General features: G+C 30.0%; 2 protein-coding genes across 2 annotated transcripts; both read left to right on the forward strand.

Annotated features, from left to right (window-relative positions):
- The first annotated feature begins 1578 nt into the window (after positions 1–1578).
- Positions 1579–6187, forward strand: LOC101250268 (uncharacterized). Its single transcript, XM_004250283.5, has 4 exons — positions 1579–1814; positions 5446–5549; positions 5620–5767; positions 5894–6187. The coding sequence occupies exons 1-4, from the start codon at positions 1796–1798 to the stop codon at positions 5926–5928; spliced, it is 306 nt and encodes a 101-aa protein (XP_004250331.1). The 5' UTR covers positions 1579–1795; the 3' UTR covers positions 5929–6187.
- Positions 6188–11978: 5791 nt separating this feature from the next.
- Positions 11979–16019, forward strand: LOC101249699 (flavonol synthase/flavanone 3-hydroxylase). The gene is made up of 3 exons (XM_004250281.5): positions 11979–12628; positions 14652–14979; positions 15604–16019. Exons 1-3 carry the CDS (start codon positions 12111–12113, stop codon positions 15814–15816), a joined length of 1059 nt encoding a protein of 352 aa, XP_004250329.1. The 5' UTR covers positions 11979–12110; the 3' UTR covers positions 15817–16019.
- The last annotated feature ends 3784 nt before the right edge of the window (positions 16020–19803 follow it).

Here is a 19803-nt window from a genome sequence, read left to right on the forward strand (position 1 = left end):
GTGACCAATTGTAATGTCATCAATTTTTTAATGAAAAAAAATCATAATTCTGAAAAAAAATTGAATTAATTTTTTTTTATTTTTTATATTAAATAAATTGATGATCTGTCTGAATTATAATTGGTCATGTCATCAATTTTTTAATAAAAAAAATTAAAATTCTGAATAAAAATTGGATTAATTTTTTTTTAATTAAAAGAATTGATGACGTGGCCGAATTATAATTGGTCACGTGTTAAAAATGGTTTTGCAAAACCACTGTTAAAACATAATGGCATGAATGAGTCTTTTCTTTAACGGTAATGACGTAAATGAGTTAAACTTTTAACTGATGACATAAATAAGCATTTTTCTGAAAGTTTAATGGCATATTTGAGTCTTTTCCCTATATAAAATTATTTTCACTTTACCTTATAATGTAGTTAGGACTTATTAGAAAATTATAATTTGATTTTTTCCATAAAATTGAGTCATTGAAAGAGTTAAATTTAAGATAAATACAGAAATGTGTAGTAAATCAAACTGTAATTGCATTTGTCTGAAGTTCACTTGCATAAATAACATGTCAAATTGTGGAAACATTAATAATTCATATACAATTTTTTATAATATCAATCTCATATATCTAAAATTAATTCTAGAGTAATTAATTTATTCAAATTTATAAAGTTTGACTTTACTTTTGAATCGACTTATTTAGTGTTTTGAAATCAAAATAATTTTAAAGAATTCTTGGAGTATCTGAATAATTTAAAAAGTGATTATTAGTGAATTACATCATTTGTTTGGCTATTATTTAGAGCTTGTTTGGTATTTGAGTTAAAAAAATGCTTATTTATAAAAATATTCTAAAATACCTTTTCAGAAAAGCAATTCTGAAAAAAATTAAAAATTTTCTTTGGCCAATTCATTTTAAAAAAGTTTTTGATAAGCGAACTATGTTTGACTATTTTTTTTTAGAAAAAATGCTTTTAAAAATTAAACTATGAAAAAAGACAAATTGATATACTTTTAATATTAAGAGTATTTCAAATATCTAATATAATTTTGTTAATTAAATACTTATTTATATTCAATTAAAATGCACATTTCAAATTTTTAATTAATATTGTACAGACATGAATAAAAAAATAAATTAAATATCATTATAATATTAACATAATAATTTAAATATAACTAAAAATATCAAAAAAAATAAATTTAAAAATAATATCATAAATTAAATCACTACATACAAAAAGTTCATCACAAAAATAAACAAATATAGGAGATCTACTGAAAATTATGTATATATAAAAAATATATTTTGATCTTAGGATAAATAATTTTCTGTTTGTATTTTTTTAAGAAACAAGATCTTTTTAACTCCTTTTCAACTGCTTATACTTCTATTTAAAAATAATTTTATTGACGGACAAATACCATATTTTTTCAAAAATAAATATTTTTAACCTTACAATAACGAAATATCAAACACACTCTTTTATAATATATCTTATTATATAATTATAATAAATAAATTATTAAATTATATCATTTTTCATTCTTATATAATGTCACACATATCGACTTAAATACAAAATATAAGTATAAAAAGAAAAAGAAACAACCAATTTGATTACAAATTTATTATTATTATTATATACCATAGTACCATACAATAAAAAATAAAATTAAGGAAAATTTAATGACGTGGCAATTTATTATTTGCTGAACCGACGTAAGAAATAGAGAGAGGATACCACTGATAAAAGTTGAGAATTTTCTGGATTCTTCAACAAAGCTCAAACGAACCATGGCTTACGTCGAGAGAGGTAAAAAAATTTTGATTCAAATATTTTCTTGCTTGATCCTTTTTTGTTTGTTTGATTGGAATTTTTAGAGATTTTTTTTGTTTTTTTTTGGGTTTTGTTGGTGATATCTTTCTATATTCCTTGATTTTCAATTTGTTCATAGATTTTCTTTTTTGATTTGGTGATTTATTAACAATTTCTTTGGTATTGTTGTTATTGTTGTAATTTAATATCAAATTCCTAATGACTTTGTTAGTTTACTTGATGTTTGGATGTTTTTGTTTAATTGATCTTTTTTTAGATCCGAAATCAAATTCCTAATGTGTGTTTTTTTTCGTTGAAATTTTCCCCGGCACCAACAAAATGCGAAACAAAACAAAAATTAATGGCATAATACATAAATATGCCTTTTAAATTGGTCTCTGGTGTGATTTTTGCTCTTCAATTTTGGACGGGTACATGTAGACTTAAAGTTGTATAAAATTGAACAAATAAACACCTGCGTCCTACGTACACATGTCTTGTGCAAATTTCTTTCCAATTACATAAGAGTTCAAGAGTTGTTCTAGGTAACTCTTAGTATACAAAAGAACATGTACCACAGATTTGCAGTTGTCTGTCTATGTAGAAAAAGATGTGTATTGCTTTCTGCATCTTCACCATAAAAGAGGCATCTTGAGCATATATGTAGACCTCTTGTTGGTAAAAGCCCTTGTGTTAAACAAGCCTTTCTTGTTACCAACCAAACAAGACATGGGGACCTTAGTTGGAATGTCGATTTTGTTAGTAAGTTTGGCCAATCCATGAAAGTAATCAACTTTGTTTTTCTTCTAATACACTGATTAACAGTGAACATCCCTTTGTTGTATAACTACCAGTCTGGTTTGTCTAGAACAATAGTAGTGCCTGGAAAGGAATTTAACACCAGTAGCAGATCTGCAATTCTAGTAATTTCCCAATCATTTAAAGCTATCCTAAACAAAAGTTTACACCATTGTTCGATCCATACGTGGGATTCTTTATTATCTTTTTGCAGACGGATAAGGTGCAAATCCTGGAGTAGATTTCTATGACTACTTTGCCCAATCCAATGATCTTCTCAAAAGAAAGTTTTTGCCCTATCACCAACCTTTGTGCTCAGGTTTCCAATGATCTTCACTTCATTAGTTGCCTAGTGATTCATCACATCATATTTGTGCTATGTACTTCTAAGGGACCTATCTTCATTGCAGAACCTCCCAATCCATTTCTGTAGAATATTTTGGTTATGGAAGTTCAGATTCTTAATCCCCATTTTTGACCGTGTTTCTTGCTAAGTTTCACAATATGCCACCTGACTATATTATAACCTTTCTTGTGTTTGTTATCCTGCCACAAAAAGATCCTTCTCAACTTGTCAAAAAGATCCCTCAATTTGTTGATCTTCTTCTCTATCAGTGTTATCAAAGGCAAAAAACACAAAAGTTCTAAGGTCTGTTGGAGCTTTAAGCGCAAAGTCCATAAAATGTGGGCTTTAATGAAAAAGGTGCTAGGGAGAAAAAATATAAATATATATGCTTAGTCCAACACTAATAATTATGAACATGAATGACAAATATATGACCAAAGAAATTGAAAATAATTTATGATAAAGTGAAATATCAATTTTTTGGTGTCACCTCTTCAAGAGAGGCTCATTGGCAAGGAAAAGCATGCCTTAGAACCTTGATGATGACACCGAAGCGCACATAAAGCGAGGTGAAGCGCTCAACACGTTTTGAGTCTCACTTTAGGGCTTAAGTGCGCCTTTGACAACCCAATGTCTTAGCTAGCCTAAGCAAATTGTCAACATGGTTCATACGGAAGAGATGATTCTTCAGCCAGTTGACATGGAGGCCTGAAATGCATTAAAAAAGTGAGTTTAGCCCTTAAGTGACTAATTGGTGCTTCCTCTTCCTCACAAAATATAAGAGCATCATCAGCATAAAATAAGTGTGTGATCTCCAGCTCCACCCTCACAGAATGTGCGGTAACCTCTCAACCACCCATTAGTCTTTACCTTCCTTCGCCATATGATTTAACCCCTCCATGGCTATTGAAAATTGAAACGGAGACATAGGATCTGCCCGTTTAAGATCTCTCTGTGATTGGAAGAAACCTACAGTGTTACAATTTATGATGAGGGAAAATTTCACACTTGAAATGCAATACTTGATCCATCTAATCCACTTGCTACCGAATCCCATGTCCTTTAGAATTTGTAGGCGCAAATTCCTATTAATATGGTCATGGACTTTCTCAATATCTAGCTTGCAAAGTATTCCCGATTTCTTGTGCTTTATCATGGAGTCGACTCATTCATTGCCAACAATTGCATCCATAATTAGCCTACCTCCCAAAAAGCCATTTGGTGTTCATCAACTACTTTGCTTATCAGTGCCTTCATTCAAATCAGCAACTTGGAGATGACTAGGTTTCTTTGGAATTAAGACTATGAATGTAGCATTTAATGATTTTCCGGACACACTCCTCGGATGGAAGTTTTGAATACTCAGCATCAAGTCCTCTTTCAAAATATCCTAACATTTCTTAAAGAAATCCATTGTAAATCCATTAGCGTCATTACATTGTTTGATGATCACTAGCACTTCCTCTTCTGTAAATGGTCCTTGTAACCATTCATTTTCTTCTGTAGAGCGTAGAGACTGTTGGACATCCTACAAAATCAAAAGAGGGTCTCCAGGATTCAGTTTCTGAGTAGAGTTCGGCATAGAAGTCTATCATGGCTCCTTCAATTTCTGCATGATCTTGTATCTCCTTCTTCCTTACCACCAGTCTGTCAATTGTGTTGTATCTCTAGTGAGCAGTTGCTAGCCTTTGAAAGAACCTTGTGTTCTTATCCCCTTGTTTCAACCATAATACTCTGGATTTTTGTCTTCAACTAGCTTCTTCTTGTTTGGCAAACACTTCCAGTTCTATGAGGATTGTTGCTCTTATCACCATTTCCTCATCCTGAAGTATTCTGTCATTTTGGTATCTGTCTAATTCAACTAATTATTCAGGCAGACAATTTTACACGTGAGCACTCGTCAGGTTCCTTTTTGTACAGATTATCTGGCCGTGAGGACCGTCTCTTTTTCTAGTTTTTTCTACTTTTTGGTATACTTCTTGTATGTGGGTGTTCCCATGTCCACCTTTTTTGTTATAGAAAACTGTTAACATTTTAAAAGTAAACTATTTACTATGATTCTGAAATGAAATGTGCCCAAATATAGCCAAATGAATATAGAGGATCAATATAGTCTACTCCAAACTAATTTGGGATTGAGATTATTAGATTGATTGATTGTGTGTTTCCTACTCATTGGTTTATGAAGTTGCTTGAGAGCAACAATGTTTCTGAGCTTGCATGCTAAGTACTTGTTTTGGCTGATTCAGTCGACCTTCCTTAGCTCTTAGTAGAACTCTAGAAGAAACCTAAATTCTTCTCTTGATCCAAGTCCGTTAGAAAATCATGCTGCTATCTCATGTCTCTGTCGGTTGGTCTCTATTGATAAATGTAGTCTGCCACAGGGGAACATTTACTACACATGATGTTTTATGTTTGGATACATATACTTGACTTGTAATATTGTGAGAAGAGAGCACCTCATATAAGCACCTCATTTTGCAGGTGTGGTGAAATCGAAGCGTTCTATATGGCGATTGAAGACTATCACTGATTTCTTTTGGTCCATCATCAACTTCATTAGCGTGTTTTTTGTTACTATGTTTTCGGTAAGGATGTTCTATGTGCTAGTATCTTGCTTTTGTAGACTCTGTATTAACTGCCTCAATACCTTCATAGATGGAAAAAACAGACTCCTACAGAAAAGGTTCAGGATCCAGCAAGAAGTGGGACGGAGGTGGTCCCGGAGGTCCTGGAAGTGGTCCATATGGTGGTGGTCCACGTGGGCCACCCCGTGGGATGGACAATGTCCGAGGCATTGACCACAGTATGTTTACTATCATCTTCGATTTTCGCACATTACATTATGGAATTTTTTTAATACTACTTTATCCTCACCATTCTTCCCAAGAATTTCTGCTGTTACTTAATCCCACCATTATTGCTACTGCAGGTTCTCTTCCTGCCTGTGGTTCTTGCTGCGGATAAATGCGGGTATGCAACTTTTGAGAATCTATTATTTGAGATCTTGTTCTCTAAACACATGTACTGAATTGTATGTAGATTTCTGCACGTATGCTTACATTTTCAAAACTCGAAAGCGTGTTCATATGTCCCTTTCATCCTAAAACATGAATAGAACTCAAGATAGTTTTCTTATTTTGTATTTATATATACGTCTGTGTGCTGACTATGAATCTGTGTTTAACGCGTTTAATTCATAGATGTAATGTAATGGCTTAAGGTATATGATATGTTCCAAGATAGATTTAGTGGTCCAAACTATGACATATGACCGCAGGTGTAGCTACATTGGAGTTAGAGGGTTCGATGAACTTGTTTCATCGAAAAATTATACTATTTATGTACGATCAGTTTTTTGATTTATTATATTTTATATATTGAGTTCTCTCAACGTAAGTCAAATGTGTTGTTAAGTAGTAATACAAGTTCAAAATATCACTATTTGTGTGTAGGTTTTGGTGATCAGGTCTAGTTGACTATAATTCTATTTTTACAAAAATAAAATATAGGTAAAAAATATTTGCAAATGTATGTAAGATCTGACGTTATGAGACTATTTTAGTTTGAGATATTACATTTTTAGAGCAATTTTAATTATTTGTTTTTGATAAATTAATCAAGTTTATGATTTCGCTAGTTCCATAAAATTTGGGGTATAAATTATATTTAAAATATCATGCTTATATTCCGAAAATTCTTTTGCAAAAAAAATGATTAAATACAACTTTAACAGCAATTTTAAAGTTTTTAAATAAAACGAATAATATTTGTTTTAAACTACAAATTTTCCTCCAATATCTTTAAGGTTTGATGACTCTTTCAATATTTATATCATGTGTGATTCTATTCACTTCTCTTTTTTTATGATTCGATTTTTTTAAAACCTATTGCACACTAAATTAATGTGTTGTATGTTTTACATATTTAATAAGACCTTAACGATCGTCAACGTTCACAGACTTACATTAAAATAAAGTCGAAGATGATAGAAATTCGCTTTAAGTTCTTGCTAAGGAACATTTTACGTGAGAGTGATGTTTGGAGAGAAAAACTGAACCAAATACGTGGCCTCTAATTTTTGTTTTTATAGTGAAAAATTACATAATTGGTTAGATTTGTTAAGTTTCATGTAATATTTTTCTTGGTATATTTTAGTTGTACTTTTTAAGTATTATACATTTTATATGTGTTGTTCTAATGGATTATGCAATCAGCCTTTTGAATTCTAATGTAAATTCTATGTATTTTCAATAGAAATATGAAAACTTGTTTAATGTTTTATGTATTTTCTATGTATAAAATATTTGTCTATTCTAATATGTTTAAATAATATAAAAATAAACTTAGAATTATATATATATCGTTGTTATGTTTATTATATACTAAATCAGAATTATTACGAAAATTTATAAATTTTAAATTATAAATCCGTCTTTAAACTACTAATTGGAGTAGTCTTTTTAACTCCCTTTTTTGAGCCCTTAAAATTTTAATACTAACCATTTATTATTGCATCAAGAATGCTTTTCAAATAGATTTGAAGTGTAAAGTATATTTTTCCCCTTTAAAGTTAATTCAAGGAAATGTAAATATTGAATAAATAATATAGGCAGTGACTCATCATTTTTTCGTCTGGTTCATTGGATCCTAATATATACCAATTATATAAATTCTAAGAATACTTTTAAAAATTTCTTATTTTACTGTATAAAAAACATTACACCTTATGAAATTTTGCTATAAAATTCAAAGATTTGCCCTAATTGAGAAAACAAAACAAACAGGTCATGTGTTATCATGTGTGACCACCATACATGCATGGTTTAGCTAGGATTGAACAAGGCCTAACTTATTAATGGCCATGAAATTTTACTTTAAAACGTCTAATTAACTGAACGATGTTTATTCTTGACATTCAGATAGGACTTTGTTGTATCATTTTGAATCACCTATTATATGATATGAAATAAATCTTTGATTACAGACATATTATTATTTTGTTATAAATCCATTGAATGAATGGATAGTCTATAAAGTTGATACATGAACAACCATCCATATTCACCAGGTTTCATGAACCTTTTTAGATAAGAATGTATCTATTTATTATTATATTTAATATGGTGACTTTTGAAGTGATTTCTCACTTTATAAATAGTGTTGTTCATTCACTATTGGATGAGATACAGATGAACTTACCTACAGTTGAATAAGAAGGAAATTTCTCTTGTTCTATTTACTTCTCGTCTTCTTCTCTTTATGATTATATTATATTCTTATGAGCTTGATTATATAACATATTTGACTTTATTACTATTATTATTATCTTTTATCTTGCCTACAATTAATTAAAATAACAAAAATAAAATAAAATTGGGATTGCCGTATTTTTCATGTTTTTGTGCTACATAGAGTCTTATGTTCAGGGGTGGAGTGTAGGAACTCTGGAATTGGGTCAATTTTGTTTTAAATTCTATATATTTATTTTTAAGAAATTTAGTTAATAGGTATAAATTATTAACTTAGAAATTAATAATTCAGTATGAATTTGATATTTTCTATGTATAAAAGTTCTAATTCTATGTTTCCCCGAGAAAAAGTGTCGAATATATTCCAATCATCGCTATATTTTTTGCTCAAATATCCTTCTAACGGGTAAAATAATTTAAAGATATCTTTCTTATTGACCGTTGCTTCAAACAAAAAAAGATTGTGTCAATGTTTTTAATAGAAGTTATAAGTGTGAGACATATAGTAACCAGGGGGAGCTAAGTGGGGGTTCATGGATTCAGACTAGCGCACTAGCATTTTTGTAAACCTTATATTTGTATTTGAAAATTAAATAAATATATGTATATTAACATGAAAATCCATAAACAAAATTAATTAAGAACCCCTAAATTTCTAATTCTAAATCCGCCTCCGAATTAATAACATATATTATAAATAAGTGTATAAATACTTTGCATTAGCTAACGCAACACATAATTTTTAGATGTATAAATGCTGAGAAATAAGAAACGTCAATGTGAAGTATTAAATATGCAATTAAATTGCTTTAAATTCCCCTACTATTACTTTAAATTGCTTTAAAAAGTTGTTAAAGTAAAGCATAAAATTTAAATAAGTACCCATTCAAGAGCATATGCATATTTTGATATTTTCTAGACAAAGATTCTTTCCTGCCTTAAATTTGCAACAGTTTTCTATATAAAAAAAATCTTTTGTATTTCCACCTGAATTCCATGGTTATTAAAATGGTGGGGCAGACATTAAAATCTTGTTAGATAAATAAGAGTCTGTTTGGCTCAGCTTAAAAGCTGATCAAACTAACTAAAAAATTAGTTTTTGACTTATTTAGCTGTTTGGCAATACTCAAAACAACTTATTTTAAGTTAAAACAAAATTTATTATAAGCTAAAAGTTAAAAGCTGGGGGTAAGGATGCTTCTTCTTTTTTCAGCTTATAAGCTGTTTTAAGTTGATCACATTTTTACCTTTTTGTCCTTAATATTTTTATACAATCTCCAAATTACCCACATAACCCTAAATCTCTTTCTTCTATTTTTCCCTTTTCACGTGTGGATGATAGACAATTACTATTACTAATGAATGAAAATAAAATAAATTTTAAATTTTTCAAGTGATCTATTCAAATTATATATTATTAAAATGTAAAATAAGTTGCACATATAACTTAAATAAAAATTTATATTCCTCTTATAAATAATATGTGATAATAAAGAAATATGTGAATGATAGACAATTATTATTACCTATGGATGAAACTAAAATAAAATCTTAAATCGTTCTTTAATCTATTCAAATTATATATCTTTAAAATCTATAATTAGTTTATATTCCTCTTATAAATAATTTGTGATGAGAAAAAAATATGTGAATGATAGCAAAATATAATTATTTATGGCTGTAAAATATAAATTAATTAACTTTTATTATGTTTACAGTTTTTAAGGGTATTTCAGACTTTTTGATTTAAAAAGCTGTTTATCAGCACTTGTTTGCCAAACACATCAACAACTTTTTTTAACTTCAGCACTTTTATCCAAACGCATAACTGCTTATTTTAAAAATAAGTTTCAGCACTTTCAAAAGTACTTTTTTAAAGTTGCTTTTATTAAGCCCATCCAAACGGGACCTAAGACTTGTTCAATTTAAATTGAAACTTTCTTAGAAAGTGTGTTATTCAATTAGAATTTTCAGAGGGTATTCAATTCTAAATTCTATTCTTTTCGTTCGGTATTATTTGTTATGATTTTTGTTTTTAGAGTTAAACTATAAAAACTTTGACTAATATTTTAAGATGCAATTTTTCATCATATTAATATGCAAAAAGTTATAATTTATAGTACTTTTCATATAGTTTTAGAATATCTAATTTTTTATTTAAAATATCGAATTAATGTGATTAATTTAACTTTAAAAATTAGTCAAATTGACTTTCGATAAGCCAACATAACAAATATTTCTGGACGGAGGGAATACTTTATACAGGGTACTAAATTTCTTAAAAGACATCTCAAAAGTTCCATAAAGAGATAGAGATCAAGAAATCGAATATTCCATTGATGAAATGAATTTCATCATAGTTCAAGAAATACGTCACTAACGAGCCTCAAATTATATAGATCGACTCCAAATCATCCTAGTTTGAGAAATACGCCACTAATGGCCCTCAAACTATGTATATCAAGTCCAAATCATCCTGAGTCAAGAAACACGCCACAAACGGCCCTCGAATCATGGATAAATTTTAAGAGTTTAGAATCAAGGAAGGAACAGAATTATACCTTAAAGTTCTTTCTTATTCTATTGTGATTGTAATTTATTTTTTGCCATTTTAAAATTTATTTCAAACACTGAAATTAAAATAATTTTTGAAATACTAGTATATTCATTATTTAGATCATGATTAAAAATAAATCAACTAAATTTTAACTATTATATTTGACTTATGCTATTTGTTTTAGAAAAAATTTAAAGAATGAGAATGAAAGGAGTCTGAAAGAGTTCTTATTTTGAATAGTTTTGGATATGTTAGGGCCCCAAACAAAAAAGTTGAACTATTATTATACATACAAAATATCAATTGCAAGCTCTGATTTTATGTTGAAGCTCACTAAATTTTGATGTTGCGATAATTTTTTTTTAATTCTTGATAAGAAGAAATTTTATTTTGAGTCCTTTTAGAATAACCTTTTTAGAAAACATTTTACCTTTAAATGTAAAATATTTTAATACAAACTAACATTTAATCAGATTTTTATATAAACATCAAATACGAAATTAAAAAGAAAGAAGTTAGGTAAGGCATTCAAACTTGGGTAGTTAGATGGTGTGGCTCAGGCTAAAACCTTCTTTTATTATGTACTATAATTGTAGGTAGGTTGAAGGAGTGACAATTACAACACCAAGTGTCAATTTTCCATCATATTTACATTTTTATAGTTTTGTTCGATATTTTTTTAATTACTTTAACAAATAATTATATTTTTCCTTTTTCAGATAATTTTTTATTAGAAAAAATTCAAATATGTTATCGAACTTTAAAAAAGATTCATCTATGTCATTCATTAAAAGTTTGACTAATCCATGTTATTGTCCTTTAAAAAAAACATTCATCCATGTCATTATTTTTTTCCTTTTCAGACAATTTTTAAATTTTTTGTTGATATTCATTCAAACTCAAATATGTCGTCAAATTTTAAGAAACGATTCATTTATATTATACGTTAAAAGTTTGATTACATCTATATCATTGTCGTTTAACAAAACACTTATTCATGTCATTATTTATTAATTTCAATTTTACAAAATCAAAAAATTTTACCTCAATAAAACCCCAAAGAACTTGTAACAGTTTTCCATTGTTAATATATTTTGCGCATCTTTAATTTAAAAATACAATATTTGATCTTTACAATATACAAAAGAAATTAAGTTGAGTAGGTGATATAAGTGAACCATAATAATCCACGTAACAAAAAAAACAAAAGAAGAGAAAGATCCTCTATAAGTGTTAATTAAAGGCAAAAAGTAGGTTTGAAAAATGTGAAAAAGTAAACACACACACCGCGTCACTTTCCTATAAAAAGGAAACAAAATTTTTTGCATGTTAGAAGAAAAATGAAAACAATTCAAGGTCAGAGTTCACCAACATCATTGACAATGGAGGTAGCAAGGGTCCAAGCAATATCGTCGATAACGAAATGCATGGACACAATACCATCAGAATATATTCGTTCAGAGAACGAACAGCCTGCAGCGACAACGCTGCAGGGAGTGGTACTTGAAGTACCAGTCATCGACCTGAGTAAGGTCGATGACGATGAAGAGAAGTTGGTTAAGGAAATGGTTGAGGCTAGTAAAGAGTGGGGTATTTTTCAAGTGATAAATCATGGGATACCTGATGAAGTGATTGAGAATTTGCAAAGAGTTGGTAAGGAATTTTTTGAAGAAGTAGCACAAGAGGAAAAAGAATTGATTGCAAAGAAGGAAGGGGCAAAAAGTTTAGAAGGATATGGTACTAGTTTGCAAAAGGAAATTGAAGGCAAAAAAGGTTGGGTTGATCATTTGTTTCATAAGATTTGGCCTCCTCCTGCTATTAACTATCATTATTGGCCAAAAAATCCTCCTTCATACAGGTTTTTTCCTCTCATCCTTTCGTTTTTTCACAATATTACTCCCTCCGTTTTATTTCATGTGACAACATTTGATGCACTGTAAAAAAAATTGTGAATTACATGAAATTAGTATAAAAATTCGCAGAAAACTTTTTTTCTGAAAATTTTCATACTAACTTCCGGGAAAATGTTCATGTTATTGATAGTTTTCTTGTAGTGGGAGTTTTAAGAAATAATGAAAATTTTAAAATGTTAAAAGCAAATTGTCTCGTAGAAAAAATAAATTCATTTGTCTCTCTTTTTATAAATATACAAGGATAAAAGAGGATTTATAAATTTAAATACTTACAAATTGTGACATTCTTTTAAGGACTAATCAAAAAGAAAATTGTGTCACATAAAATGAAAAATGAAAGAAACTTAGTGATAACTTGTATTATTGGCGGAATTAGCGCCTTAACTAAGAAGGTTTAAAATCTAAATAAGTAAATATACAAACTAGCTAAATGGGGTTCAGATAAATCAAGAGCGCAGTATACACACTGATTAAATAATATATTTTAGATATCTATAATATATATCTGGTAGTTGTAGTCTATTAATGGTTCGAGACCCTTCCGTTGAATTTCAGACATCTTGAATGAGTCGATGTTTGTGTGTCCAAATTCACTAGTAACATTTTTTTACCTTTTCTTTAAAAAAAGAGCTTGTATTATGCAATTTCTATACACTCTTTATAAATTTCCAACTTTATTTTAAATGAACGCCTGACCACAAGTGGCTTATATACCTTGATTTACTATTATATCTAGAATATGAAATTAGTGGTAAATCAATAATAGATAACCTATTCTAACATATTAAAATAAATTAATAGTAATGAAAATTTATTTATGATGTGAGACATATATATATAAGATAAACACTAAGAGATATATGCATGCGTCCAGGAATTTTCATGGTTGTCATGATTTGTTTTAAAGACGTAAATTCTTTTTGTTTGTAAGCCAAAATAGAATACATTCTAATGTCACTAGGAGTATTTACGTTATATACTGCAATTTCGATATGGGAAGGGAATATGAAAAAATAAAATTATGAGATGATAGAATTGAATCCTCATAATTAATAAAATAAAATTTCAAATAATTAGAAAATTATATATATAAATCAATTGTAGGACATCGGTCAAACAAATTAAAAGAAATTACATGTGTTGAATGTCTAGAAGTGACTAAATTTCTAAAAACATATTAAAATTTTGAGTCACTCTCGAAATTCACATATGCTCACACAAAAAGGAAAGATGATAACATATATTATTTGAAATTTATCTATTATTCAAAATATTTAAATTGAGATGAAATAATTAAAGTCCATTTAAATTGAGATGAATTAATTAACGAAGTGGACCACGTTTTTACTAAATCCATTTTTCTCAAAGCTCCTCTTGTCTATATACTCAACTACGTTCCACACTTAAATTCCTGCATTTATAACAATAGCGGGTTGTCTTGGTACAAAGATTAGTAACGTAGGATTAAGTGTTTGCTCTATTTTGTGTTTAATTTAAAATTCTACAAAACTTCTTTTAAATTATACCTTGAATTATTATGATATTTTATATAATTAAGTCAAGTTAAATAACTTCAGTACAATATTATTTTTATATGACCTTCTAACTAGCTAGGAAAAAAAACAATTTTGTCGCTATGTTTGTTATTATTTCCTCACTTGAATTATTTGTGGCTACATAATTCATTATAATAAATTGATCACTCACAAAAGTCAATTTTAATTTCAATTTAAAACAAATATACCATCTACTTTTAATATAAAAAAGACAATTAAATGTATTTACACATGTTATAGTTTTGATATGTATACAACTTTATAAATTGTTCAAAATATAAATAATCAAAAAATCACATATATATTAACGAATAATACATTCAATTAAGATCACAAACATCATACTATCATATATTTTACCTTTTCAATTGATAAATGTTAAACTAACTCTTTTTTTTTTTTTTTTGTTTAGGGAAGCAAATGAGGAATATGCAAAGTGTCTGAGAAAAGTTGCTAATAGTATCTTTAGGAGCTTATCACTTGGGCTTGGTTTGGAAGGCCATGAAATGATGGAGGCAGCTGGTGGTGAAGACATAGTTTACATGTTAAAGATCAATTATTATCCACCATGTCCAAGGCCTGATTTGGCTCTTGGAGTTGTGGCTCATACTGATATGTCCCATATCACCCTTCTTGTCCCAAATGAAGTCCAAGGACTCCAAGTGTTTAAAGATGGTCATTGGTATGATGTCAACTACATACCAAATGCTATAATTGTCCACATTGGTGACCAAGTTGAGGTATATCTCATATTCCCTTCTTGTTGATCATTTTATCATTTTGGATGCATTGAACTTACTTAGGTTTCCCATACCCCAAACTAAATTGGACCATCACCCAGGATTTATATAGTCGACTTCAACTTTTCATGGGAATCAACTCATAGTAGGATTGTTGATAGTAAAATTTAGTGAGAACTCTGTTTTTTTTTATATATATATATATATATATATATATATATATATATATATATATACATATACATACTTTGCTAGTATCAAGAATGTAGAAGTAGTGGTTTAGTGAATTGAATAAGGAGGCACTCACATAAAATATTTGAATCTTTGGTTCAATAAGGGTAAATATATATTGGATATGGTTCGATTTGGGAAATTATACCTAGTTAGTCCAATTTGTGTATTTTTCACTAAAATTGATATACCCTAGTTATTATTATAGGTATTTGGCAAATTCTATATGATACAGGCGGAATTAGGATTTTCAATTTTATGGGTTCTTTAGAAAATAGTTAGGTTTGTCGAAACAGATGTACACGCTTCTAGCCCGCCCATGCCTTGTATTATTTTCTCTCATTCTCTCTTTATGTTTGTATTTCTAAAAATGAGTGTTTAATGGTTGAACAGATTCTTAGCAATGGGAAATACAAGAGTGTGTACCATAGGACAACAGTGAACAAACACAAGACAAGAATGTCATGGCCTGTTTTCTTGGAGCCCTCATCAGAGCATGAAGTTGGGCCAATCCCTAAGTTGATTAATGAGGCCAACCCACCAAAATTCAAGACCAAGAAGTACAAGGATTATGTCTATTGTAAGCTTAACAAACTTCCACAATGAAGAATTATGTATCCCCACCAATAATTAGCTTGTAATTTCATCAGTACTATGGTTTGTTCTATTATTATCATAACATATATTACTATACACTTGAGACTTTTTGCTTTATTTTAAGATGTTTGATACAAGCTAATGAGGATGATATAAATGAGTGAGGACTTTTTTATTGATTGATTATATAAATAAAAGTTAAATCATCTCAATATTAGTTTTTCATATGTGTCATCAATTGACATTTGATGTCAAATCTAGGTGGCTTGTACTAAATTATTTCTTTATTTGATGGGAATATGAGATTATCAAAGACTTGAACTGAATTATTTCTTTAGTTTGAATGATAGTGTGTTGGATGAAAAGAAGTTTAGAACTCAAATAACTCTAGGAATCTTTTAAGCATGTAATTGAACTCAATTATATTATTTTTGGAAAAGAGACATGTTTGCCCTTATTCTTTTAGAAAAGATGCTAAAAAGACCTGTAGTTTGAACTCAATTATATTATTTTCGGAAAAAAACAAATCGTGTTTTCTCTTATTCTTTTAGAAAAACGCTAAAATATCGTGTAATTGAACTCAATTATATTATTTTCGGAAAAAGTCATGTTTGCCCTTATACTTTTAGAAAAGAGTATTATTCATTTATTTGTCTTTCGTCATACTCTTTTGATAAAATTAACCTCTACCACAATAAACAACATACTAGGACAGATTATAGAAACGCGAAAAAGAGTCATATTTGTCCTTATACATTTAGAAAAGTGTATTATTCATTTATTTATCTTTGGCCATACTCTTTTGATATACCTCTACCAGAATAAACAAGATACTAGGATAGATTATAGAAACAATAACAAACAATGATAAAAAATAAAAAAACATGAAGTACATTAAGCATAACTAGTACCATTGCAAACATTAGTAACTTTAAGCAAGACAACACTACAACTACCTACTAAAATTATACCCTAATATGTGTCCGTCGCACCCTCTTATCTAAGGTCATGTCCTCGGTAAACTGAAGTTGCAATATAGATCATGTCTTATCACCTTCCCCTGATGCTTCTTCTGTCTACCTATGCTTCTCCTCGTACCCTTTGATTTGTAACCAGCCCTTTGCACATCCTTACTAGTGCATCTACACATCATTTCTTTACATGTCCAAATCATCTTACTCTTTCTTCCCTTATATCTTATCCATTACATAGGTCATTTCTATCTTATTTGAGATATCTTGATTTTTGATCTTATAGCTCCTAGTGTAACCACACATCCACATGAGCATCCTTATCTCCTACACATGCATCTTCTTGACATCAGAGTTTTTGACTGGTTAACAATCCACTTCATACAATAATGTTGGTCAAACCACCTCTTCGAACTTATCTTTGAGTTTAGGGGGTACCTTCTTATCACACAAGGCTCTATAGGCAAATCTCGACTTCATCCATGATGCACCAATATGATTTGTGATATCATTCGTCGATGCCCTACTCCCCTATAGACTATAGTTCCAAAATACTTGAATTTGTCTCTCATATGGATATTTTTTTTTTATGTCAAGCCGCACTTTCATTCCTACTTCAGGCATTACATCATTGAATTTGCACTTCATATACTCTGTCTGAGTCCTTCTTATATCAACCTAAACATTTAGTCTACTACACTCTAACTTATCACTAACTCTATTACACGTATCATCAATCAATATTATATCAACCACAAATAATATATACCATGACATCTTTACTTGAATGCCACGTGTCAATTCATCTATCACCAAAACATATCGAAGCAGACTAAGAGTTAATCCCTAGTGTAATCCCATTTCTACAGAAAAGTCTCTTATTACTGTTTCAACATGTATTTTAAATCATTGGTTAATGTATTTTATCATCCGAATGTAGGCAACTGATACACCTCTTATCTCTAGGCATCGTTGCAAGCCTTTCCTTAGGACTTTGTCATGGGCCTTCTCAAATTCAATGAACATCATATGTAAGCACATCTCCCTTTCTTCTTATTTCTCCATCAGTCTCCTCACAAGATAGATGACTTTTGTGGCTAATCACCCTGGTATGACTCTAAATTGATTTTTCAAAATAAATACATCCTTTCTCACACTCATCTCCACCGCTCTATCCCAAACTTTTATAGTATATCTTAACAACTTAATAAATATGTAGTTGTTTCGATTTTGAATATCACCCTTATTATGGTACAAAGAATCATTGTACTCCACATCCTTTCTCGAAAACCTGAAAATAACAATGAACAAGGTAGTTGATAGAATATGATAGAATCGATAATTCATGTTTTGATGATAGACAAGACGCGCAAAGAACAGTAGCAAATATACGCAGCAAAAGAAGCCAGGCTAGAGTCTAAGATCGAGTAAAACGGAGTTATTTGTACAAAGCCAAAAATAATATATTAAAGGTACAAGTTGATACAAATAAGGAAAACCTTAAATATATTATTAAGGAAGGAAGTTGTATATAATAAGGATTGTACTTTAAAAAAGGAATCCTTGTTTAACAATAACTTTCTTACCTTATCAGATAAGGATTGTACAAGGCAAAATAAACTCTATAAGAAGAGCACGAGGCAGAGGAAGAAAGGCACGACTTCACGCAGAGAACAAGGGAGAATAATTCATCAAATTGAAGTCTTCAATGTTGATAGGATTACTACGTTTAAAACATTCTTGAGTAAGAAGGTTTTATCGTGTAGAACTATTTGTCTTGTTTTTGTTCTTAATTGTAGTTTACAGTTTATTGTACAAAGGGTGGGTTTGGCTCTTTGTAGGGTTGAGTGTTAGTAAGAGTTGTAACAAAAGGTGGGTTTGGCCTTTTGGAGAGATCGATTGGAGTCAATCGAGGGAGTAGTAGAGATAAGACTTTTGATTATTGAGTTGTAATCACAAAATATTATAGTTGAGTTAATAAAACGAGGTTTTTCCTTCCTTGAGTGAGGAAGATTTTTAATTCTATAAGTGTTTGTGTCTTTACTCTGTCTTTACTTAAAAACAACTTACACGAACCTGGTTCGTGTTCTGGGGTTAGGTTCCTTCAATTGGTATTAGAGCAGGTCTTTTCGTTAAAAGATTCACACCTTGAAAAGACTCAATGGCAGCACCACCTACCCCACAAGAGGGAGCTTCACAAACACGACCACCACTGTTCAATGGCAAATATTATGGATGGTGGAAAAATCGTATGATGGACCATCTTATTGGTGAAAACCCTGATCTATGGGGAGTAATTCTAGATGGCCCACCCATACTTATGAAAACCGCAACTGATGGAATCACCAAAATCCCAAAGGAAAGAAAAGAATGGAATGCTGAAGACAAACTTGCAATTCAAAACAATGTCAAAGCCAAGAAAATTCTGATATGTGGCATAGGACCAGACAAATACAATCGAATCTTGTCATGTCAAGATACCAAAGCCATATGGGAAACATTGCAAACAGCTCATGAGGGAACAACGCAAGTCAAGAAGTCTAAAATTGATAACTTGAACAGGCAATATGAGCTGTTCAGGATGGCAGAAGGGGAGACTATTCAAGACATGCACACTAGGTTCACCTCTATCATTAATGAGATGTATTCTTTAGGAGAGATAGTGCCTAATGGAAAGGCAGTAAGGAGACTCTTGAGTGTCCTTCCTGAAACTTGGGAAAGCAAAGTCGAGGCTATCACCGAAGCCCGCGACCTAGACTCACTGGCCATGGATGAGTTAATTGGTAATATCATCACACACGAACTCAAGAAAAACCAAGAAAAGGAAATTGGAGGAAAAAGAAAGGAAAGGAACCTGGTTCTAAAAGCTACTACATCAGATGATTTTGAAAAGTAAAATATTGCCCTCATAACCAAAAGGTTCACCAGAATGCTAAAGACAGGGCATGCCTTTCAAAAGAAAGCTTCTCAAAAACCATCTGAAAACACTAAAGACCAGGTTTGTCATAAGTGTGGGAGCCCAAAT

The sequence above is a fragment of the Solanum lycopersicum genome, chromosome 11 (assembly GCF_036512215.1).
Source record: "Solanum lycopersicum chromosome 11, SLM_r2.1".
NCBI classification, from domain to species: domain Eukaryota; kingdom Viridiplantae; phylum Streptophyta; class Magnoliopsida; order Solanales; family Solanaceae; genus Solanum; species Solanum lycopersicum.